At 39.5% G+C, this 26,702-nt stretch overlaps 1 protein-coding gene across 2 annotated transcripts in view; it reads right to left on the bottom strand.

Moving 5' to 3' along the window:
* Nucleotides 1–26,702, bottom strand: part of DSCAML1 (DS cell adhesion molecule like 1) — a 489,982-nt gene that overhangs the window by 31,690 nt on the left and 431,590 nt on the right. For both annotated transcript variants that reach the window (XM_074304150.1, XM_074304151.1), the window contains 5 exons: nt 26,553–26,681; nt 14,715–14,882; nt 12,644–12,714; nt 7,989–8,229; nt 772–918 (listed from right to left, as the gene is read on the bottom strand). In XM_074304150.1, coding sequence (XP_074160251.1) covers nt 772–918; nt 7,989–8,229; nt 12,644–12,714; nt 14,715–14,882; nt 26,553–26,681 — 756 coding nt within the window. The remainder of the gene's footprint in view (nt 1–771; nt 919–7,988; nt 8,230–12,643; nt 12,715–14,714; nt 14,883–26,552; nt 26,682–26,702) is intronic.

The following is a 26,702-nucleotide window of genomic DNA, read 5'->3' as shown; positions in this document are numbered from 1 at the left end:
AGATAATATTCTTTTGTTTAAAATTAATTTTATTACTTTTTTGAATACAAGCACTTCCACTTCCCTCTCAATAAACTATAAAAAGAAAAATAGACTCTCATAACAAACATGTATAGTCAAGCAAAACAAATTCACCAAATTGATTGTGCCCCAGAAGACATTTCTACATCTTGAGTCCATCACTTCTCTGTCATGAGGTGAATGGAATTAATATTTTGATGGAAGGACCAATATATCTCTAAGTTGTAATATAAGATAAATCCAAAGTAAATGGAAGGTAGTTCTAGACTCTAACAGCTGGGAGGTGGTGGTGGACCAAGAAAGGCCTCCTTCAGGAGATGATGCTTGGGTTGATTCTTAAAGGAAGTCAGGGATTCTACTAAGAGGGAGAGCTTTCCAGGCATAGGAGATAAATCTGTGCAAAAAGAATGAAGATGGGAGATGGAGTATCTATCAAAAGGAAACAAAATTTTGGAAGGATTATACGACACTGAATTTTCTTGCCATTATTCCCTACTGTTACTGTATATAAAGCTAATACTCATTTCCACCTGGCCTGACTTGGAGATTAGTGTAAGTAGCACTTGAATGGACCGTTTTCCAGCTCTTATAATAATCTTGTCTCACCTGGAATAAATGGAGCAGAGCAGGAGTTATTCATGTATGATCCCCTTCCTTCCAAGTGGAGGACAAATACAGGTCTGCTCACAAAAGACAATATCCACCTTCTTTTTCTCACCATCCTAAAAACTGAAATCTCTCTGTACTCACCCCCATCCATGTACAGAGACCAAAAGATGACCCGGTAGCCTTTGAGAACGCCGTTAAGGGTGCTTCGTGGTGGCTCTGACCAGGAAATGACAGCTACATCCGAAGTAATGGACAGGGCTCGGACATTCTCAGGAGGCTGGCTGGGCACTGTGTAGGAAGAATTCGATGGAAATTAGACTGAGGGATGGGAGAGTGATAGAACAAAACAAATAAGCCAGTCACCTCCATGAAGCTGAATCAATGCATCTCTTATTTTTGTTTTAAATTAAATTAAATTTTTAAGATTATACTTATTTTGTATTTTATTTTGCCCCAGTTACCTGTAAAAGCCAATTTTTGACATTCGTTTTTAAAACTCTGAGTAACAAATTCTTTCCATTCTTCTCTCTGCATTCCCCCCAGCATTGAGAAGGCAAGCAATTCAATATGTTATAAATGTGTAGTCATGCAAAACATTTCCATAATAGTTATGTTGTAAAAGAAAACACAGACCAAAAAAACCCCTCAAGAAAACTAAAAAAAAAGTATACTTCAATTCAGAACTATCACTTCTTTCTCTGAGTTTGGACAGAGCTGTCTTGACTATTCTATTGCTGAGAATAGCTAAATATTCACAGATAATATCTTATATCATCTTACAATATTGCTGTTATGTTTACATAGAACATTTCACTTTGCATCAGCTCATGTAAGTCTTTTCAGTTTTTTAAAGAGCTTCCTGCTCATAGTTTCTTATAGCACAACAATATTCCATCATAATCACATACTATAATTTGTTCAGCCATTCCCCCGTTGATAGACATTTCCTCAATTTCTAATTCTTTGCCACCAGAGAAGAGTTTCCATAAATATTTTTCCAACATAGGTGCACTTCCTTCTTGTTTTTTGGTTTGTTTTTCTTTTTTGGGATGCAGATCTGGGAGTGGTATTGTTAGGTATGCATGCTTTTTATGACCCTTTGGGCATAATTCCAAATTGCTCTCAGAATGATTGAATAAGCCAGCAATGTCTCATTTTCCCCCCACATCCCCTACATCATTTGTCATTTTCTTGTACCTTTAGGTTAGACCTTAGGGAAGGTCATGCTTATCTGATGTGCACATGTCACACAACCGACAAGGATAAGAAGCTAACCCATTGGCTTAATGAACCAAGAATATCTCCACAGTTTAGACCAGAGATCAACAAAGTATGAAACAGAAAACAGGCCCTTGAGCCAAATGGTTTGTCAACCTTCATGTTAGATTCACCCAACAGGATGAAAGTTAATAGGGACAAATGTAAAGTCTTATTATTTGAGTTAAAAAAATCTCCACAAGTGTAAGCTAGGAGAAAGCATGGTTAGATAGGATTTCATCTCAAATAAGATTTTTCTGGGGGATTTTAGCAAGCTCAATAGGATTCAAAAGGGTCCTAAGGCAGCCAAGAAAGCCACTGCATAATGAGAAATGTCTAGAATGAGAGGAATAATAGGTTTCTCATACTCTGCCTTGGTCAGACCACAGCTGAAGCTTTATGTTCAGTTCTGGGTAGCATACTTCAGGAAGGATGCTGGTAAGCTGGAAGATATTAAAAAGAGGGCAGCTGGAATGACTTTGACATGAAGCTACAAGAGGTTTTGTTGAAAGGACTGGAGACGTTTAATCTGAGGAAGAGAAGAGTTAGGAATCGTAAAAATATTTTTTTAAAACACTTGAAGGGCTGTCTCTTGGAATAGACATCTGTTTGTCCCAAAAGGACAGAAATAGGGTCAACAGATGGAATTTTGCCTTGACATAAGGAAAAAAATTCCCAAATATTAGAGCTATTTGTGATTCTATCACTGTGACTTAGGAGATTCTGGGAGGAGTAATGTGAAGGTTCAGTGAGCTACTTTTCCCTGAGATTTCTAGGAACAAATACTTCTCAGGGTCCAAACCCATTACTGTTTTAGCTCAGTTAGATGTAGTCCTAATAAAAATCAGGATAACTGATAGGATAACTTCAGGACTTAGAGCATCCTCTCCTTTGAACCCTATTAAGGATCTTAATAGTACTAAACAGAGCCAGAGGGAGACCTAATTGCTGCCCTGAATTTAGTTATGCATACTAAAATTTCCTTTGACATACTTTTGTAGCATGGTCCACTACAATATAATGCTTAGTTTGGCTCTTCATGGATGAACAACTGATAGAAGAAATAAAGGTAATTATGTTTGGCAAAGCCCAGAGTCATGGCTTTGGATACATGGTGGATCTGTGTTCTCACCATGTCAAACCATGGATCCTAATAGAATGGAGTCAGTTGACTGTCAACTCTGGCCAGGAATTGAAAGAGGAAAAGAGGAAGGGGCTAGGAACTCCTGAGTCCCAATGTATGCTGGTAAAATGGGGGATGACTAGAAAGATTGGGGCTGCTGTATTTTGGGGGAGGCAACAATGAGTCACCAAAGGGAAGAAATGGTGTCTGTGGTAGGATGGGACTTTCTGGGATCAAAGAGTCCATCTCCCTGATGCTGTACCTAAATATACCCAAACAGCTTCAGAGAACATGAGGCCTTTTTGAGAAGATCTCCAGGGAAGGAGATTATATAACCTACCCATTCTACTGCTTTTTATCTTCTCCCTTTATGAGAAGCCTTTCTTAGTTTTAGCCCCACACCTTCTAATACAGTCTGGTCCTAGAGTTGCACCCAGTGCAAACCCTAGTGTTTACACCCAGACCCTCTCATTTTGCAATGGCAAATCTGAGGGAACATTGATTTCTCCTAGTGTTACTTGGGTAGAACACCAATGGGACTTTCCACTGCCTATTGAAGGGGAAGGACAAAGGACAGACTTAATCCGCCTTGCTCTGAGTGGGAGAAAGGAAGTAGAAGCTGGATGGAAGGTAATTAGATCCTGTTGCCCCACAAGAGGCAACTCTAATTTTTATGAGCATTTAAATGATAATACATCATCCTAACGATCCTCTTTGAGAATGATTATTGTTTCATATTACTTAGGTGTAAAAATATAAGCGCCATGTAATTAGGGACCGAGTGTAATAAACTAATACAGATAGCCCGTTCGAACAAAATGAAGGTAATATAATTATGGAAAAGACACCATTGTTAAAGCTGGGGCCCTTGAATACCCCAGGAGGAGTGCTAATATTGCCAGGAAACGATCAGGATTTGACAGGATAACGAGGGCCTTAATTAAGTATGAAAAACTGCTGAGCAAATGTGGCTGGAAACTTTTTTCCTACCCTCTTTGTTGGAGAAATGACTCCATGACCATTGCTGATCTCTTCCTGATGGAAATGTCAATGGCCCCAGGGGAGAGAAGAGGGGACAGAATGATGGAAGACCCATAGCTGCTGAAGGTTACAGGCAGAACAAGCCCTGTCCAACTGTTTCCCGTTATGGTCCTGAGTTAGACTAGTGATGCTGGGATCCACTTGGTAACTTGCTTCACCTCAGTTTGCACCCTCCTATCCCCATGGGCACCTCCTACCCAAGCCTCCTTCTTTCTCCCAACTTCAGTTGAAGGATGAACAACTTCTAAAGAACGTTTTTTTTTTTTTTTTTCATTTTTTTAACCCTCACTTACAGAGTGATCTTTTTCTCACATTTCAAAATGTTTTTGAAATTCCTACCACTTCTGTCCTAAAGTGGACCATATGAAGTCAGTACTAAGCACAGCGGCTAGTACATAGTAAATGTTTACGTTTTAAACTGAATTCTGAACTGATGAGGGTGAGCTCTTCATGTGGTCCAATCTTACCTTGTAACTTTCTTGGCTACCCTCCACCATGACCAGGACCATTAAAAGTTGACCTACCACTTTTACTTGGTCATAGCCTTATCTTATTTTGGCACCTCTTATGCCCTAAACTCTTAAGGCAGCAAAGGTGTCGTGGTAACTTCCAGATCAGTAATTTAGCCCACCCCATTTCTCTGTTAGTGGATTGCTCTACTTACTTCATACCAAAAGGAACATATGAGGAGTTAGGTATTAGAGAGATTGAAGAACTGTAACCCTAATTTTTTTTATTAAAGTTTTTTATTTATAAAACATATGCATGGGTAATTTTTCAACATTGACCCTTGCAAATCCTTCTGTTCCACATTTTCCCCTCCTTTCCCCCACTTCCTCCCCTAGATGGCAGATAGACCCATACATGTGTAACCCTATATTTAAAATTTAAAGAGGCAAGAGATGATGAATGATATCATCTTCAATCCCATAGCTCAAGTAAATAGCTTAACCTTTGGCTAACATGCACCTCATAAATTATTGAGAGTGTTTCTTTACTTGTTTCTCAGATATTTACTAGCATTATGAACTTTATCAAGTCTCTTGACTGCTGTCTGTCTCAGTTTCCTCATCTGTAAAGTATGAATGACAGCACCTACCTCATAGAGTTGTTATGAGAATTTGATGAGATAATGTATTAAGTGTTTTGCAAAGTGCCATATGAAAAGTTAGCTTTGCTTCTGTCTCTCTTCCCTCTCTTTTTCTCATGTGTGTCTCTCTCCCTGAATGTTTTTCTTTTGACTTTCTCCTCTCTAGGCTTTTCCTCATTCTTGACTACACTCTCTTCCTTTTTCTCCTCTATATGTACATCATTTTCCCACTATTTCCTCTTTTCCTCTTCCTATCTCTTCTTTTCTTTTTCCTCCTTTTTCTTTCTACATTTAATATGTATTATTTTTGGCTTTTCATGTATATGTATATGAGACCTTGAGGATTGGGGAATTCATCACCTCCTATTCACTGATATATAGCTTTAATTGTTAAGGTTTACCCTTAGGCTAAACTAAAATCTGGAAGAGTGTATTAAAATAATTTTTATTTTTAAAAATAATATTTTATTTTTTCTTAATTTAGAGAAGGGAATTGCTCTACTTCTTGTCTTAGGTCCTTGTAATTACCTACATCATTATGTGCAAACAGATATTTAACAAAAGGCTCTTTGAAGAAGACAATAAGATTCACATTCATGTAAGTTTATAAAGTGCTTTCTCTTGAGTAATGTCCTGAGATAGAGAACTGTCATTGTAATTACTATCCCATGAAACAGATGTGGAAACCTAGGATGAAGAAAGGTAAATACTCTGCCTAAGTCAGATCCTATCTGGTCTCTATTGGAAGAGCCCATCTAGGGGAGGGTGCTCAAGGGGAGATCAGGACATAGAAAAAGAATTTGGAGGAACCAGGAATATCTAGCTTGGACAAAAGAAGATTTAGGGGGTATGTGATAACTATCTTCAAGTAGTTGATGGTCTGTCTTGTGGAAGAAGGACTAGATTTATTTTAGTTAACTTTGGGTGGAAATTGGAGAGGCATATTTTAGTTTGATTTAAGGCAAATCTTACCGATTAAAGTTATGTAGCAACAAATAGGAGGTGTGAGTTCCCCATCCCTCAAGGTCTCTAAGTGGCGTCTGAATGATTAATTGCCATGGATGTTATAGAAGGGATTCCTGTTCTGGTACAGATTAGATTAGGGACTAAGGTTCCTTCCAATTCTAAGAGTTAGTGACTGAGGGTCATGTAGCTAGTAGGTGTGAGCCAGAACCGCTAAGATCATAAAACTTGAGAGCCAGAGGTATGATTCAAAAACTAACGCTTTCTCCAAGATATCACCAACCCTAGAGTACCTCAAGGGAAATAAGGATGCTGAGGAGTGGGAGGGAACTTGATCCTCTCCTTGACCCATTGTTGTCCACTTCCCTCAGCCTGACTCAGATGAAAAAGAACTAAGTATTTACAATTTACTATAGATAGTAAATACTTATCTACTTAGTGGAAGTATGGATAGATTCACAGTATGGGGAAGGAGAATCACTGAGAGAGGGAAAAGAAAAACAATTAAAAAGTGAGTTGGGAGATTGAGGTAAGTGGAAGTGACTGGGGTGGAGGGAAGCATACCAAGGGACCCTGCATCCAGAAAGGAAGAATTTATCCCCATTTATATGTTTCTCAGCTGGGGTGAGAGAAGGGAACCTTATTCCATGGGGGAAAGCAGAGGGAAGACAGGTTCTTAAGTAGAAAGCATCAAAGTAGTGTAAGTTTATCTCTGGGGGACACCATCCTCTTGTTTCTGTGCACTTTTCATTTCTTTCCTTGTTTTTCCTCCCTAAGTACTATTCTCAGGCTCCTGGAGCCTTTTGCCTCTGGTCTCTGCTGAATTTACACCACCTTTCTCTTCCCCGGAAGATCAGGGTGGAAACAGTTTTATAGCTCTAGGGTTCTGACACTGGGTTTGAATTCAAATTCTGCCCCTAATCACCTGTATAACTTTAGGTTATTAGTTACTTTCCTTTCTAAGATCCCCTCTGACAACAAGAGGCTTAAGTAAGTTTTACCTCCAAATCTTGCCTCTGTACAGGGAGCATCCAGTTTTTAAAGAACAACCAGATGGGGAGATGGTAGAATTTCAGGCATGGTGATAAACCCTTGGGGGAATCTTGAGATGTGTGTGAACCTTTTGGTAACCTTCAAATCCCACCAAACAGTATGGTTCTTCTCTGGGAATAGTAAAGTCTGCCTTGCTGGGGCAGAAGCTTAGTTTAGTGAAAAGTGCACTACGATCAAACATCCCAGATTTGGGCTCTAACTCTAACCCCTTATCATGTGGTCTCAGGCCAGTCATTCCCATCTCCACCCTGGGTTTCCTTATCTGTAAAATGAGAGAGATAAACTAAGAGATTTCTAAGGTTCTTCCTATTATTCGTAGTCTTTGATTCTGGGTTTCAGGAGGCAGAGATCTGACTTAGGGGCTGATCCGTAACTGATCTTGTACTTAAAACCCCAGCTTTGGAAAATAGAGTATAGCTAGCTTTTATACAGATGAGAAAACTGAGGCAAGCAGAGATTAAGTGATTTGGTCCGTATCACACAGCAAGTGAGGATTTGAATTCAGGTCTTCTTGAATTCCAGATCCAATGCTCTGTCCTCTGTACTTCCTAATTGCCCTGGAAATTCTTTCATGGTTCTGGGGAGAAAGGATTGGTCTTAAATTATTCTTTTCTTTTTAGGGGGCAGGAACTAATCCTTGACTATCTTCTGAGAAGTAGCAAAGGTTCTCTTTTTAAAAATTTAATACTAATATGAATTAATTTAATTTAATTAATTAATATGAAATACTAGCTAGTGTTTTCTATTTGGGGGATAGAAGAGTATTTTTCAACAACATTAATATTGAAAATAATAATAGCTCTGGAGTCACCGGGTCCCTTCCCTCCTTACCATCCTCTAGGGTGGTGGCGTTGATCTCGCTGGAGGAGGGGCCTGTCCCTGCCCGGTTGAAGGCCTGGACCACCACCCCATACTGAGCAAACTTCTTCAGGTTGTCCAGGGTGTAGACCTCACTGTCTCCAGTGGCCTTCATCTCCACAATGCTGTACTGCCCATTGCTGCCCGGGCTGTTCTCCCGGTAACCGATCTGGTAGCCTCGGATCACGCCATTCTGGAGCTCCTTCTTTGGGGCCTGGGAGAGGGAGGGAGAGTTACAGAGGGGGGGCATGTCCACAGCCTGGGGGCTGCACCCACTGGCTGCTCTAGGAGGGCTTGGGCAGCAGGAGTAAGAGGGAACAGACGACTGCTCTGGTCTGTGGGGGTGCTCACGTAAAGGAAGGAGGGCCAGGGGAAGGGGGATTTGTAGGGTGGTAGGTCTGAGCATGAGTTCAGGAAATAGAACTGAATGTGGGGAAGAAAACAGGATTCTGGGAACTGCCTCTGGGTCTCAATCGCTGTTAATGCCACTGGACAAGGATTAAGATAGCCCTACCCCCTCACACACACACTCCAACATTAAGGCTTCCATACACAGTCATAATTAGCACAGGATGACTGGGATTGTGGCTTAGAGCTAAGTGTTAGAAGGCACATGGACAGCACTTGCAATCTTTTGACTGAGTTGAAATCAAGTACCTAGTTAGCAAGAAAGAGTAAGTAAGGAAGTGGGAAGCTCCCAGAGGGCTTGTAGTGGCTGACCCCAAACCAACTCTTCTCTAGACATAGGCTGCCTCCTCTCCCCTTCCCCCTGCACTCTGGTTTCCCTTACATAGTTTGAGGGTGGGTTTCTAGGCTACTTTCCCAGAAGGAAAATAGCCAGTTATGGCTCTGTATTCAGGGAAATTGGCCCACTAGAACTAAGTGTACCCATCTAAAAATGGGAAGATAAGATCAGTGCTGGGCTTGAAAACAAAGAAGATAATTAAAAAGAACCATGCACCTTTTATTGTGCTTAAAAACACTTAGGTTAATAAAACCCATCAGACTATTTCTTTCACTTCATTCAAAGTATTATTTTAAATTAATTTCATTGTTTTTTTAAAGACTATTAACTTAATAAAATGGCTTTTTAAATTAACTTAATTTAGGAAGCACTTTTTAGAGATCTTTAAAAAGATGTTTATTGTTGTCTTTTGTTTTTATATCACCTTCATTTCCAAATATATTCCTCTTCCCTCCCCTCTCCAGAGAACCATATCTTGTAACAAAGAATAAAAAGAGAGAGGGGGAAACAAGCAGTTCAGAAAAAATAATCATGTCAACTGAGTTTGGCAAAATGCAGAGTTTTTCATCCTTATGGTTCCCCATCTCTGTAAAGAATGAAGGGATATGCTTCTTATTGTCTCAAGAAGATGCTTTAACAAAAAGTTGAATATTTATTTTGTCCTGAATAAAGCATTCCTCTGCACTTGGGCAGGCTCTATTAATTAGCAAGTGGGTTCATTTCTGCATTTGAAACTTAATATCAAAATAGGGCAGAGATACATGGATAAATCACACACAGACACATTTCTAAACACACTGGCGTACATATATTATCTGCACACAGAACCACGTCCCTCCACAGACCCTGACATGCACTTCCATCTCTCCTTGTTATCTGGACACATACCTTGTTATCTGGATACACACCATGATACACACATATCATACATACCCTGACCCACACATTTCTACACACACACACACACACACACACACACCCCTCAGGTTTTAAATCAATCTTAACAATATTTCTCTGAAGCATTAAGAAATCAATAGGGCTGATTGCAAATTTATGTTATAAAGCCAAGACGATCCATCTCATTGAAAGAGTCTTAAGATGAAGTGACTTATCTTTCAAGTGGATCTTTATTTTTCATTAATCTGTTTCTTGGTGCTAAAAAGAAGAAAGAAAGAAAGAAATCCCTGGAGAAGCTGACCCAAAATTTATTGATCAGTTGGTTTATTCTGAAGTTCTAACTTTCTAATCAATTTTATTTTTCATTATGTGACTTTGGAGAAATAAATCTGATTCTAAATTTTTATTGACTTCCTGGCCTGTGTTTTGTTGCCAGAGATTTTGATGTTTTACATATTTATCAGTTCCTCTCTTTTGCTCCGTCCTCCCCTGTTAGATCTGCTGGCTTTCCTGAGAAATGGACACAAGTTTCAGAATAGACAGGACAGGAGGACATGAGGATATGGGTTTTGTTTCTGAGTTTTTGAGTCAAGGATGTCAGTTCTGGGGAGGTGGTTGGTGCTGCAAATCTGAAGATATCCTGGGATTCAGGGGACTTTTTTTTTTACTGCCTTAGGTACCCTCCTAGATTGATTTGATTGTCAAGATCTCTATCTTACTTTCTATCTGGTTATTTCTTTTAGGAAGAGTGAGTCCTGGGCCACTTGGGTGGACATACTTTGGTTTCTTTCCTGGAAAGACCAGCAAGTCGTTCTCAGTTCAGTTCTTGACCTTGCCCCAAGCATACTCTTTTAGAGATCCCAGGAGCAGTAAAAAGTAATTGCAAGAGTATTTCCTCAGAAACTGTCTTGGTTGGTGAGAGTCAAATAACCACCAAATCATCATTATTCCCATCCAGGGATCAACAAGGAAGAATCATGAACTTGTCTCTTTCCTGCATGGGGCTTAGGACACTCACTCGTTAGTTTGCCCTTTTATATCCTCCATAGGGAAGATAGTTTTAGTGTCTCTCACTTTCTATTTTTTTTTTTGAACATTTCCATCTATTTTTTATTCATAGCTACCCTATGAACTTCCTTTCCATAGGAAGAACAAGGTGGAGGCAGCCTGGGTTCGCTTCCCTTCTTTTGCCACTAATTCTTTTTTTTTTTTTTTTTCCCTGAGGTAATGGGGTTAAGTGACTTGCCCAGGGTCACACAGCTAGGAAGTGTCTGAGACCACATTTGAACTTGGGTCCTCCTGAATTCAAGGCCGGTGCTCTAGCCACTGCGCCACCTAGCTGCCTCCCCTGCCACTAACTCAATATGGGGCCTTAGGCCCATCAATTCACTTTCTCTGAGTTTGGGATTTCTCCTCTGTAAAATGAGGGGTTAGCCTAGGGCGACGTGATCTCCAAGATTCTGACATTCTTTGATTATGTTCTCATCTCCATTCTACAGATGGAAAAATAAGTCCATAGAGACTTAAATGCCTTCTTGTTTTGTATTAAGTGGTTAATAAATGTCTGCTCAACTGAATTCTTATCCAAGAGCACACAGCAAGGTGGTCCTTCATTGGCTGCCTCCAGCCTACTTTTCTAGGGTTTTTTTTTCCATATTAATCCCCATCACATACTTTCCATTCCAGTCAAATTGGCCTATGTGCTGTTCTCCAAGCTCAGCGCTCCATCTCCCTCCTTTATTTTTTTTTTTCTTCTCCCTCTCAAGAATTCCTCCATCTTGTAGAATTCCTGACTTTGCTCATACATCAGGTTTTATGCCACAAAATGTAGGAGAAATGTTTTCTGATCTCTCAAATTCTAGTGTGCACACATTCTCTCTCTCTGTCTCTCTCTCTCTCTTCTCTCTGTCTCTGTGTCTGTCTGTCTGTCTCTCTCTCTGTCTCTCTCTCTCTTCTCTCTGTCTCTCTGTCTGTCTCTGTGTCTGTCTGTCTGTCTGTCTGTCTGTCTGTCTCTCTCCTCAAATATACTTACCTGTTTATGTTACATCTTCCAATAGAATGTGAATAAATTGAAGGCAAAGGCAGATTTTAATTTTGTCCATGAATCCTCAGCACCTCTTGGCCCCCAGAATCTTATAACAAGTCCTGGTTGAATTGGTTTAGTTCCTGGGTCATAGCATTTAGAGCTAGAAGGGACCAAAAAGATCACCTAGCCCAATGCTCTGATTTTACAGATCAGGAAACTGAGACCCAGAAGAGTAAAGTAACTAGAGACTCTGCTAGTAAGAAGCAAAGCCAGGATCTAAATCCAAGTTCTCTGATTCTACCCATCTTAAAGGCTCTTTCTGCTATCTTATTGGTAGAGATGAAACTAGAATCCTTTCTAAATAGGTGACTTTCAGGGGCAGCTAGGTGGGGCAGTGGATAGAGCACCAGTCTTGAATTCAGGAGGACCCGAGTTCAAATTTGACCTCAGACACTTAACACTTCTTAGCTGTGTGACCCTGGGCAAGTCACTTAACCCCAGCCTCAGAAAAAAGAAAGAAAAGATAAATAGGTGACTTTCTGATTTTCAGTACAGTTTTCATAATAATATACATTGCCTTTTTGAAGTTTACACAAAACCAAATCCAGCTTTTAATCAGTTATGATGGTGCTACTTTTTCAGACTAGATTAGTGTGGTGGGCAATATGCCTAACTTCTCTGAGGACTAATAGGTGTCCATTTCCATAACATTGGCTGGTGGGTTCATTCCCTGCTTCATGATAACTTTGGATATTTGAATCACCTTCCATTATTCCCTCCCTTAATCTTACAATGTCTAAAAGGAATTTGGCAGAGGGTTTAGAAGGAATCAAAAAGTATCAAATTAAAACCTAAATTAAAAAATAATCTCCTAAATAGAAAACAAAACATAAAAAATACATAAAAATAAAATAAAAAATAAAACAACTCTTTTTGAAGTCTTGACAACTCCACACTCACCTTCCAGGTTACCTGAATGCTCTGGGAAGTCACAGGTTGCAAGGTGACATCCATGGGTGGTCCATCAGGAGCTGAAGAGAAAGCATAATTATATCATGTTTAGAAGCAGGGGAAGACTTTTCCTGCCTCTGTTTTTTATCCTCACCTGAGTAGCCCAGAGATAGAAAAAAAATATACCAAATTCCTTACTTGAAAGTAGAGAAATGCTTAATATCCTTAGCTTTGTCCTCACTCCTTGAAACCGAAACTAGCAATACCCTGAGAACATCTTTTTCTTCTTTTGCTCTCCTTAAATTGCTGAAATGACAGCAAGCTAAATTTGACTTAGACAAAAGGAAGACCCTGGGAAGAAACCATTATGTTCTAGAACAGTTCATCAATGGAGATTTGGTGTCTATGGCCCCTTGGGAATTTAAAAAGCATTAGATAAATTTCTCTGGGTAAATCTGAATTTCAAGACAATATGGTAGAATCTTAGCCAGCTTTACCAAATCTAGAAGCAGAGAGCTGCATGAGATTTCCTGTAGGCAACCCCTAGGACTTTAAGACCATGAGGGCAAATGATTGAATTGTAGCTAATTTCCTACAGGGAACAATGAAAAAGCTTCTGCAAGTCATTTTCGGTACACAAAAGATGTGAGCAGATGATGTGGAGACCATAGAGGGAAGGACCATATGGTGAAAGAGTCCGCTGGACATTTTCTTTGGCCTTGAAGTCATTGTCCTGGATGATAATGAAACAGCTGCCTCAGTCTCCCATTTGTCCATGGGAGGGAACAATTGGCCTTCTCTTTTCAGGAAAGGTGTGTGTAGTGGGGATGGGGGAGCCGAGATCAAAGCCTCCAGGGAGTATTATTTTAATTTGTAAATCAGATGCTGTATCCTCCCCACTCAGAGAGACATTAAACTTGGCCATAACAAGGCTATGCTTAGACAAAAACAATCCCTTATTTGTGCACTTCCGAAGATCCCTTTCTTTTCTTGATATCTACCCCATTTCAAAATTTTTTAGCACCCATCAAGGGATTTTTCAATATAGGAACTCAGCCAGGCTTGTATAATGCACTTATACTTCTAACCTCTTCTTCTAGAAGAAGAAAACTTTTACAATTTGTGTCCAAGTCCCTCAGGACTCTGCTCTTCTGAGTGACTGTGGGTGGTAAAGGGCTTTCACCCTTAAGCAGTGACATTAATGCTGAGAATGCTGGGAATTTCTGATACTTTGGTAGGCTGAGGGTAGAAAGGGAATTTCAGATTGTGTGTGTGTGTGTGTGTGTGTGTGTGTGTGACTTTTAGTGCCCTTCAAATCATGGCAGGAAGTGCCCTGGCCCTCTGTGGGAGAACCAAGACGTGGAAGGCCATGTATTTTCTCCTAATGGCTAAGATTTTCAGAGGGTCAGGGACGCATCTACTGGTCTCATGTGAATTTGTTCCACTCTGGTGCTAACACTACAAGAGCCTATTTTTTGACTCTGCCCAGATTCAGTCCTCTAAGATTATATATAAGCACCGCAATTCATCAAATTCTCCAGGGCACAGAGGTGGCCCTGTTCAGGGAAGAGTGATGGTTCGGCTCTCTTTTAGTAGGAGTCGGAGACTAAAGTATTCCTCTGAATCTTTCCACTATTGCCCTGGCTCTAGTTTAGACGCCTGGGGCTGGGGAAAGAATGTGAAGCACTCACAGGGCACTCCTAGTTCAGGTTCCTGCCTGTAAGGTTGCTACCAAGGACAGCTACCATAGATCAGAAGAGAAGAAACTGGAATCAGAACCACACAATTACAAAGAAAGAATGTCCTGGATTCTTAAGATTATCAGTGTGACTTCATTTTATGGGTGAAAAAGTAAAAGTCCACAGAGGGAAGTGAATTGTTCAAAGTCATGTTGATTGTCCATTTCCTTTTCCTGCCTTTCCGGTTGCACATCTGCCCAATTGTGGATGAATTGGTCACTGTTGTTCCTGATGCTTCTGGAACCTCAGCCTTTACATTAGTACCTCACAGGGAGACCCAAACCTCCCATGCAGGGGGAGCAGTGAGAGGGAGGAATAGTCCAGGGAATACAGGGACTTACCAGCTTCCTCTGTGCTTATGGTGAGCTCCTTGCTGGGTTCACTGCGGCCAATCTTGTTGAAGGAGTACATGCGAATGCTATAAACAGAGGCAGGGTGCAGGTCCACGATGTTTGCCTGGTTGATGGTGGGTGAGATGTTGCGGGTAGATTGCTTGAAATCCCAAGAATCTAAGGGAGAAAACAAATCTCATGCCATTGATCCCCAAACAGAGGTTACTGCAGGTAATGCATATGGTCCCAAATTTCCTTGAATAAAGTCCCAGTCCCAAACAAGGAAATTTTCCAGTTTCCAAGGGGGACAATTTTGGGGGCTTAGGAAAAGGAATAAGGAGAATAAACTCTGAAAGACTCTAACTCCTATGATCACAACAAAGGGCTATCAAATTGTGCATACCCTTTGATACAGCAGTATCTCTACTGGGCCTGTATCCCAAAGAGCTCATAAAAAGGGAAACGGACCTATATATGCAAAATGTTTATGGCAATCCTTTGGCAAGGAACTGGAAACTGAGTGAATGCCCATCAATTGGAGAATGGCTGAATAAATTGTGATATATGAATGAAATGTAATATTATTGTTCTATAAGAAATGACCAGCAGGATGATTTCAGAGAGGCCTGGAGAGATTTCATGAACTGATGCTAAGTGAAGTGAGCAGAACCAAGAGATTATTGTACACGGCAACAACAACATTGTGTGATGATCAACTGTGATGGATATGGCTCTTTTCAATAACGGGTGTTTCATATCTGTCCAATAGACTTGGGATGGAGAGAGCCATCTGCATTTAGAGAAAGAACTGTAGGGACTAAATGTGGATCACATATTATTTTCAACTTTGTTGTTGTTTGCTTGTCTTTTGTTTTCTTTCTCATTTTCCCCCTTTGACCTAATTTTCCTTTTGCAGCATGATAATCATGGAAATATGTTTAGAAGAACTGCACATGTTTAACCTATATTGGATTACTTGCTATCTAGGGGAGGAAGAAACATTTGCAACACAAGATTTTGCAAGAGTAAAAATGTTGAAAACTATCTTTATATGCATTTTGAAAAATAAAAAGCTATTATTACTTTAAAAAAAATTACAGACAAAAAAATCATGGCATCTGAGTCAAGGTAGAGTAATCTAATCTCATTTAACAGCAATTTAGGATACAAAAGACCTATGATGATGAGGAAGCTAATGATGATGATGATGATAATGACAATGTTGAGAACTGATAATTATATAGCATTTAAATCCATTATCCCATTTGAATCTCCACAACTCTCTTATTAAGATGGTAATACAAGTGTTATTTTATAGCTGGAGAAACTGAGGTACACAGAAATTAACTGACTTGCTTAAGACAAAATTAGGAAGTTTCAGAAATTCATATCAAATGTAGAAATCAACTCTAAGTTTAGTGCTCTTTGTATCTTTCCATGCTGCCTTTGTGAAAAGGATCTTTAATACAATGCAGAGCAAAAAAGAGGTCCAAATACAAGGTTTATACAAAGTCCAGAATTCTGATTGAGTACTCAGGTGCCTATTTATTCTCAGAAATCCTGTTACACTGAATCTACTCAAATCCTTTTTATCCTCTAAAACCCTATTCAATTCCCACCTCCTCTTATTTGCCTTTTCCATTCTTCCAGCTTCCCTTAATCACTCTCTCCTCTGAATTCCTTTGGCTCTTTCCTCTCTCCCTCCCTTGTACACACATTTTAGTACTTCATTGTAGGTTGACTCCTTAGCATCTTTTCTTGTATGTCTTATCTAGATACATAGCAGATGGGGAGCTCTCAGGGAGCACATCCTGGACTTCTGCCTCCCCTAGGAAGGCTGGACAGATAGTAGGTACTCAAAGAATGCTCGTGCATTGATTAACGGAGAGAAGGAACCATCCGTGTATTTTTCTTTTCTGATCTTCAAATACCTGGTATAAAGCCATGAACCCTGAGGACACAGCAACCACTTGTTGCCTGATGGCTTCCCATTTATTTTGTTTGAAAAAATGAGAATACTATATACTATGTTACACACTCAGTTCCCACAGGCCTCTCTCTGGGTGTAGATGGCTTTCTTCATCACTGAACGACTGGAACTGGTTTGAATCATCTCAATGTTGAAGAGAGCCACATCCATCAGAATTGATCATCATATTATCCTGTTGTTGCTGTGTACAATATTCTCCTGATTCTATTCACTTCACTGAATATCAACTCATGTAAGTCTCCCCAGGCCTCTCTGAAATCATCCTGCTGGTCGTTTCTTACAGAACAATAATATTCTATAACATTCATATACCACAATTTATTCAGCCATTCCCCAAATGATGGGCATCCACTCAGTTTCCAGTTTACAAAAGGGCAGCCACAAACATTTTTCCTGCTTCCCATTTTCTTGGTTTCTGCCAGTCACAGAGCAGCAGGAGGCTCCCTGTCAGGGCTGATTTTGCCAAAAGTTCACAGGTGAATTTGACCTCTTGTTCTGAAACCATCTTTGATGTTGATGAGAAACAGTTCTCTTTAGTCTCCCTACCCCCAATCTCTTCTTCTAATGCATCTAAGTCAGATTAGGGAATGTCTGGCTGATGTTGCAAACTCAATTAGGGCAGTCTTCTGACCTTGAGATGCAGAATCACAGAGTGTGTTCTTTTCCCTTCTCTAGAGCCTTTCATGGCTCAAGCTGGTTTTTGGCAAATATTGTGTCTTTTAGTATTCCTTTTCATATGGGCCCAGCTAACTGAGATGAAAATATTTCATTAAGGTTGCTCTTTCCCTTTCTTGATCAAAGGCTCTAGAATGCAGAACATTCTTTTAAAAAAAACCCAAGGGGGAGGCTGGGGAGATGTCATTACCCTCAAGCCTGGGGACCGTTCTGCTAACACGAGTTGTGCTCGTTCTGGAGGAGAATGACTAGGACAAAAGCAGCATTTGTGTCAATCGGCTGCCCAAGCTCTATTCTGCATCTCTGATTTTCTTTTTCCAATGGACCTTGGAGCCACATTATTACAATACTTCTGTGGTATCCAAGCAGAGGATGGGACTCGTATCACAAAAGCTTCACGACCCTTACAACACTAGTTCTCAACATTCACCATACCAATATAACTCCCTTCATACTAGCTCCCAGTGCCCACTGAAGCACATATATATACACAAATACATCCCACAATATACTGCTTCACAACACCAACTTACTCTATATTGGCTCATAACGGCAGTTCAGAATATTCATCGCAACTCATAGCTACCACCTTGCAAAACTACCATTGACCACTCCGGCACAACTCTGAACATATGTACTAGCTCCCAGCCCTCCTCATGGAACATACCAAGCTAACCCTTAATAACTTAATAAAAACTATCATTTCCAACCCAGACAAAACAGCTGACCACACCCAGAACAGTGGCTGCTGACATGGCTCAAACAACACGCCAGCCAATATACAATCTATAGTACTGCAACAGCTGACCACAGCATAAGGCAATTTTTTGGCTTGTGGAGGTTCCTTCAATGCAGAAACTTGCCTTCTTTGCTTGGGAAACAAATTTGTTGCTGCATTTTACAATCTGTACAGGGCTATCTGGTAGATATATATGAATGGTGCTATTTATCATTCAGCTTTCATGTATTATTACTCTGCTGCCTGGGGCCAAGAGAAGCCAGCATGAGCACGGGGGCTTGGAAAGGCAGATTTGGTTATTTCCTTAGGAAAATTAGTGAAATGCGGCCAAGATAGAAGGTTGGCCCAGGCACCGTTAGGGCAGTGGCTGAGATCTCAGGCATAGGGCTCCGTTCTCAGAGAGGTCCAGTTCTCTCGAGAGGACCTGTGTTTGAATATTAGTTACACTATTTATAATTGGTGTGATACCGGGAAATAAATTTTCCATTCCTAAACCCAAGTTTCAATTCCTATAAAGTTAGGATGAAAGGGTTAATGATTCCTGAGTTCCTTTCCCAGTTCTCAGCTGATGAGCTTATGCTTGGAAATGGTCTAGAACCAGTGGGCTGCGGGTGAGAGAGGAGAGAAGAGAGGAAACAAACTATTACAGTATTTAGATTGGATTTTTGAGCAGGGAGTTGTTTTTGTTGACTTGCCCTAGGAGATAGATAGATGGGGTTCAAGAAGTCTACGAGAAGCAGAGGAAGTAGAATACTTAGTGGGATGTCTTGCCAAATTAATTGAGGGAACTCCTGTCGAACAGGGATGGGAAATATTTTAAAGTGACTTCCTATGACCAGAGTGAGTTTGCGGTAGAAGACTGTTGAATTAATTATGTTCATAATAAACAGGAGTTTATTTAGATTCCTGAAAATACACACACACACACACACACACACACACACACACACAGAGATATATGTTCCTATATGTGTATAATAAGACAAAATGCTCTCTGCATAAACCATACCTTATTCACATATACATATGCAAATACACATTAACCCATGAGAGCAGAGACTGAATTGGAAGAGATGTTAGATATCCTGAGTTTTCTCCTTTCATTTTACAGAGAAAGAAACTGAGACCCAGAGAGGCAAGGCTGCCTTTTCCAACCTTTGTCCCCTCCGAATATCTAAGTTAATGCAATAACAATCTTAGTGACATTCCCCTTGGTTGCATATAGTTCTAAGTAAAGGGGGCGTGTGTGTTTCTACTGGTCTGTAAATGCTCTAAAGGCAGCATTCTGTCTTCTATGCCTTTCCTATACACAGATCTAGTGCAAAATTCAACAACAACAAAAAGACACAAGAGACACTGTTGATTAACACCCAGATATCAGTATCTTGATCTCTGAGGGGCTATTTGTAGAGGGGGATGACCATCTATACTCAAAGGAGCTTCAACTATAGCACTGGATATTGAGTTTAGACCTAAGAAAGCACTTCCTCAGTTGAGTGGATGTCCATCAGTTGGAGAATGGTTGGGTAAATTGTGGTATATGAAGGTTATGGAATATTATTGCTCTGTAAGAAATGACCAGCAGGAGGAATACAGAGAGGCTTGGAGAGACTTACATCAACTGATGCTGAGTGAAATGAGCAGGACCAGGAGATCATTATACACTTCAACAACATTACTGTATGAGGATGTATTCTGATGGAAGTGGAAATCTTCAACATAAAGAAGATCCAACTCACTTCCAGTTGATCAATGATGGACAGAAATAACTATACCCAGAGAAGGAACACTGGGAAGTGATTGTAAATTGTTAGCACTACTGTCTATCTACCCAGGTTACTTATACCTTCGGAAGCTAATAATTAATGTGCAACAAGAAAAAGGTATTTACACACATATATTGTATCTAGGTTATATTGTAACACATGTAAAATGTATGGGATTACCTGTCATTGGGGGGAGGGAGTGGAGGGAGGGAGGGGATAATTTGGAAAAATGAATAAAAAAAAAAAAAAAAAAAAAGAAAGCACTTCCTCAAAGTAGGGAGGGAGCCTGCTAATTTACCTGGACAAAGCTGCTCCCAGGAGATTCTAGTATCAGAGACTAAAGGCCTTTAAAAGTGAGATGAACACTTTCAGTGTGTTCCAAGTTCGCTAGAGTTTGATGTGAAGGTAGGAGAGTAAATTAAATGGTTTCTTAAGATACCTTCTAGCCTTGAAATCCACCGATGTTTAAAGAAGCCAAGTCCTTGCTGAATAAGAAGTTTGCCTCCAAGCAGCTTTGTCCATGTCAATTAGTGCCATCTCTTTCCCTCTCCCCCTCCCCTGATAGATCCTTTGTCTTGCTAAAGGAGCCCTGATTTAAATTAATTTTATTTATTTTTAAAGTCCATTTATTCATTTTATTTTATTTTATTAAATACTTTTAATATTAAATTCAAAGTGAGAGGTGGTATGGAGTAACAGAATCAGAAAGATCTTATTTCAAGTCCTATTTCTGGCCATAGGAATAACATAGAGTTTGGGTTCAGATCCTGGGATGAGCATTATTCTTGGCTTTTTTTCACTGACCTTTTTGTCTCCCCAGAACTGTGATTTTATTGATGAAAGGAACTTTCTGGATAAAAAATTTACTCCATCAAAGTTCTGTAATTTGTATTCTTACAAAATTATGTAAGAGGTTAAATGACTTGTCTAAGAGATATAGATGGGAATGGAGCATGCCTTACTAGTATATTGGCTACATAATCATAGATGAGTCATTTATCTCTCAGGCAACTCTGTAAGATATTGGTGGAGGGAATTTTCATCCTGGGAGTCCTTACACCAATGAGATCGCAGATCTGGGCTCCCTCTTGTTCCTCCTTGCACATTAGGATATAAAAACACTGCTTAGAAAGGTACTGTAGCTATAAAGCCAACAATAAAATGGTCCTGCCTTCAAGAAATTTATGTTCTTCTAGGAACAAGTCAACATATATAAGCAAAGAAGAATAAATAGTGACAACTGGGGAGATCAGAAAAGGGTTGTAGAAGGAGTTGGTACCTCAAAGGAAGATAAAACAATGAATGAATGAGATGCAGACTCAGGAGGAAGTGTATGGTAGAATTTTAAATGACTTTTGGACAAGCTATTTTTTCCGGGTTTTTGGAGGACAAACTCCAAGATGAATTGAGGGGGGAAAACCTTGCAAAAATCAGTTTTAATTTTTACATTTAATTTAGCATTTTCTTTCCCCCCAGTTACATGTAAAAACTAGTTTTTAATATTGGTTTTTAAAACTTTGAGTTCCAAATTCTCTCCCTTCTTCCCTCCTCTCATCCTCCTCTATTGAGAAGGCAAACAATTTGATATAGGTTATAAATATATAGTTAGGCAAAATATTTCCACATGAGTCATGTTGTAAAAAAACCTAGATGAAAAAACCCTCAAAATAAGGTTTTAAAAAGTATGCTTCAATCTGTATTCAGGCTCCATCAGTTCCTTCTCTGGGGATGGATAGCTATTCTCAGCAATACAATGTTCCAAGACAATTCTGAAGCACTTATAATGCTGAGAATAGCTGTCATTCACAGCTGATCATCCCACAATATTGCTGTTACTTTGTACACAGTACATGTCACTTTATGTCAGCTCATGTTAAGTCCTTCCAAGTTTTTCTGAGGCCATCTTGCTTGTCAGAAAAATCAATTTTCTAAGAATAACATGAAAGAGGCATGGCTAATCCACTGTTTTATCTGAAAAAGATATTTAGGTTTTAGTATCCTGTGGTATCAGCACAATTCATCAGTGTTACCAGAGGTAGTGGTACACATCTATAATTCCTGAAGCTGATGTTGGTGGATTGAGATTGGGAGCTCTGATTTGGCAAGTTGGCAATCCTGCACTTTGTCCTAGATAGATCATATCATCATCATCATCATCTTCTTCTTCTTCTTCATCATCATCATCTTCTTCTTGTTCTTCTTCTTCTTCTTGTTCTTCTTGTTCTTGTTCTTGTTCTTCTTCTTCTTGTTCTTCTTGTTCTTCTTCTTCTTGTTCTTGTTCTTCTTCTTCTTCTTGTTCTTGTTCTTCTTCTTGTTGTTCTTGTTCTTCTTCTTCTTGTTCTTGTTCTTCTTCTTGTTGTTCTTGTTCTTCTTCTTCTTCTTCTTGTTCTTCTTCTTCTTCATTTTTCCCTTTTCTTCTGAGTCTTCTTTAATTAATTAATAATTAATCATATTGGATTAATGTGGCACTATGTTTAACATGATTGTACATATATAATCCATATCAGATTGCTTGTTATTTTGGGAAAGGAGGGAGGGAGAAAATTTTGGAGTTCAAATATTATAAGAAAATTATTCATTCTTTAAAAAGAAGATTATTTGGCAGCTGTGAAGAGAATAGACACTTGAAAGGGAAAAGACTAGCATCTGTTGAATAGTCTAGGAAAGCAGTAATAAGTCCTTGTACTAGGGTAATGGCCAAAAATGGAGAGGAAATGGATATGAGAGCTGTTTTGGATGTAAAAGTGAGAAGACTGAGCACCTAATTCATGACAGGAGGAAAAAAGAGAGGAAACATTCTAGGATAACTCAGAAGTTGCAAATATGTGACTAAGAGATTGGTTCCCTAAATAAAATTAGGAAAGGTTGGAAGAGGAACAAGTTTTGGGGATGGAGGAAGAAAAATACCATTTTTTGACATGTGGAGTTTCAGGTGTTATCAGGGGAGAGAGATTGGTGCTGGACATACAGATTTGAGCATAACTCATGGATGATAATTGAACCCATGTGAACTGAAGATCATTAAAAACAGAACAAAGAGAAAAGAGAAGGGCCAGAACAAGAGAGCATTTCAGACAATCACAATTAGAAGATGAGAGGTGTCCTTTTAAGAGTGAGAGATGTTTCTTAGGAGATAGCCATGATTAGTGGGTGAGAGATGACCCAATCATGGAGATTTAAGAGGAGCAGTCACTTATGTAGCAAGAAAAACAAGGAGATTGCAATATTATGGAAGCCAATGTGGGGAGAATGCTCAGGTGGAACTGGGATAGCATGAAAAGTTTGAGAGGCCAAACAAAGTGAGAAATGAGAAAAGGCATTGGGTAGCTGAGCTTATTGGTATCCTTGAAGAGAACAATTTCATATGAAAATAGCTTTTTATGTTGATAAACTACTGGACTGGGAGTTCCTAAAGGGCAGAAGTCAGATTTAAATAGCATTAAGTTTTTTTATGTAATGTTTTCAGTTTACAAAATGTTTTCCTCTCATTTCCATTTTATTTCTTCTTTTCTCTTCTCTAATACAATGCAGTAATTCAAATTAAGATAGTAGCTCACTGTTTACAAAGCACTTTCCTTATGGCAATCCTATAATGAAGGTAATGTGAGTTTGATTAGCTCATTTTACAGATGAGGAAACTGAGCTCAGAGAGGTTGGCCAGTTTTCTGAACTCCACAACTACTAAGTGATGACACTAGGATTTGAGCCTCGATGGTCTAACTCTGAATCTAATATACTTTCATTATGACATGTCACTTGCTTTAAACACTTAATAATAAGTTCCTTTAAAAAAAGATTTATTCATCCTTCTTATTTCTCTGTAATTTTTGTTATTGTTGTCCGGTCATTTCAGTCATGTCTGACTCTTCATGACAACATTTAGGTTTATTTTGGCAAAGACACTAAAGTGGTTTGCCACTTCCTTCTCCAGTTCATTTTACAGATGAGGAACCTAAAGCAAATGGGGTCAAGTGATCACACAGCCAATAAGTGGCTAAGGTCAGATTTTAACTCAGGAAAATGAATTTCTTGATTTTAAGCCCAGCATTATCATAATCATTTCTAAATATGCCCCCACCAACTTAGTGTCTCCCCTTAAAATACAGAAAAAATTAAGAGTCTCAACTAAAAGAACTATCTCAAACTCATATAATTAAAATTCTGTATATACAATAGCATAGTCTCTCTGACTGAAGGAGAAAAAGACATTTCTGTGTCAATTCTTTGATGCAAGAAACATCATTATAATCATATACCATTTTTTTATTGATCATTCTTTTCATTTCCATTATGTGCTACTTTCCCTGTTATTCATGTTTACAGGCTAAACATATATACATATAAAGACACATATACATAAATATATCCATATATATTATACCCACACAGATAACATCTCATTTACTCCTTACAAAAACCTTGTGAAGTAGATGCTATTATCCTCATTTTACAGATGAATCTGAGACAGTCAGAAGTTAAATGACTTGCCCAGGTTTCCATTATGTCATCTAACTGACAAACACATAAACTCTATATCCTTTACCTCATTTCTACATACATCATTATAATTTTGTATCAGTTCAAGTGTCATTCCAAGTTTCTCTGGATTTCTCATATTTTCATGTCTTGTGGCACAATTATGTTCTATTACTTCACATGAAACTTTTTTTTACATAATTGATGCACCTTTACTTTTGTTCCTGATTGTTTGCTACTACAGAAACTGCTTTTTGTCTTTCTAGCTTTCTCATTAGATTGGGGAGAAGGGGTGAGTGGGTGAGAATTTGGATCTTAAAATAAAAGTGAATGAAAAATTATTATTTAAATAGTTTAGAGTATATTACAGGCCTGCATAGAATGTGATTATGTATGGGACTTTCTGTACTGGGGATCCATGTTCAGCAGTAGAATCTTTGGGTCAAAGGAATATAAACAGTTTATCCACATTAGGATCTTAATTAATATGTAACAGTCCTTTCTAGAATCTCAGATGTGATCTCTTCCAAGTTTTTATTGCTGGAATCCTAATAGCCCAACCAGGCCTTAGGGAGATTCTGGGTACAGGTAGTAGGAAGACAGTAGTTGTAGGAGAAGGCATGAGGTGTTTCACTGAGCAATGGGGAGAAATATCTAATGACAGCCTAGGTATCCCCTGGATAAGAACGCCCAGATGTGAGTAAAGATCCTGCCATTCCACATCAGCATGGAGGGAAGATTGAATGTGCAATGCCATATGGAAATGTCAGTCCAGATCTCATAACCTTGCCCTGCGTACCTTGCAGGTGGATTGTTCCCAATCTCAAAAAGCGCTAATATACTTCTTTCCAGTTTTCCTGCTATGACTCTAGTTCAGGTTTTTATCCTGTGCCTTCAATATTTCAAGAGTCTCCCTAGTAGTCTCCCCAGCTCCAATTTCTCTTCCTCCAATCTATCTTGCAGAGTACAGCCAAATAATTTTCCTTATACAATGTGCTGACGGTATCATTCTGCTCTTCAAAACCTTCAATGACTCCCTGTTTCCTGCTGAAAAAGTGCAAATCCCTTTGCCCGGCACTGAAGAAGCCCCCATCTGATCCCAACTTACCTTCCGAGCCTCATCCCTCATTTTGCACCATATATTTCAGGCATAAGAACTATTTGTTTATATCTTGAACATCTTCTAAAATTTCTCAAACCTGAACCTTTGCTCATGCTCATTCCCACCAATAATTCCCTTCCTTCCTACTCGCAATCATTCCATTTTTGCCATTTTAATCCTTTCTTCGATGTAATATGTCCATCTTCTTTAACTGAGTTTTTGTATGGATGGGCTTCCAGTCCCTCTAGAGAGGCAGTTAGAAGGGTGTGGATGGAACCCTGGATTTGGAATTAGGAAGAGCGGGTTCAAATTCTATCTCAGTTCTAAATTCTATGATCCCTCACCAACCTGGCCATTCTCCTCTGATTTTATTCAACATTGTCCATATCTTTCCTAATATGGCATAAAATACTCCAGATGTCATCTGGCTGGGGTCAGAGTCCAGTGGTTCCTCTGTCTCCCAGTCCCTGTTCCCATAAACTTACTCTCTCCATGTCTCTCCAGCCTTTCCAATAAACATTTGCATTCATCTCAGAGTTTCACCAATCCTTGATCCTCCCCCTTTCCAAAAGGTCTTCAGGCTAGTTGGCCAGCTTTACTACTCATCTGACTAAAGTGGAGACTCACCCAAGGGAAGTGGGCAAATTGCCCATTAATCAGTTTGTCCGATTTGACTTTGACTCCAGGGTCAAACAAGGGAGACATATCCATCTGCCACAAAGTTGAGTTTAAAAATTCACTCATTTAGATCCTTAGCCCTAGCAAAAGTTTAAAAAGAACACTGCACTTGCCATTCTTGCTTTGCTTTGGGACAGTAATAGCCCTAGCTATAATGTGTCTAAGGCTGCATGAGTTCAGAGTTCAAAGGACCTTGGGATTTGTTTCACTGGCGAGATACAGGGCACTGAGTCCAGGGGATGGCCAAGACAGAGCAAGTCTCATCCCCCATCCTCCTAGTTCCACCACCATCACCACCACACACGCACACACACACACACTCACAAACACACACACACACACACACACACACACACACACACACACACACACACACACACACACACTCACAAACACACACACAGACACAGCTGGCACCTACCAGATTTGTTTTTATATTCAATGTCAAAACCGGTGATGATGCTGTTCCCATCGAATCTTTGAGTCCAGCGCAGGTTCATGCTCCGGGCCTTCACTTCCCGGATCTCTAGCTCAGGAGGGTCTGGGGGCTCTGGGATTTTTGGGTGCAGGA

Source organism: Sminthopsis crassicaudata, chromosome 3 (assembly GCF_048593235.1).
Source record: "Sminthopsis crassicaudata isolate SCR6 chromosome 3, ASM4859323v1, whole genome shotgun sequence".
NCBI classification, from domain to species: Eukaryota; Metazoa; Chordata; class Mammalia; order Dasyuromorphia; family Dasyuridae; genus Sminthopsis; species Sminthopsis crassicaudata.
This window is presented reverse-complemented; position numbering and strand designations above follow the sequence as displayed.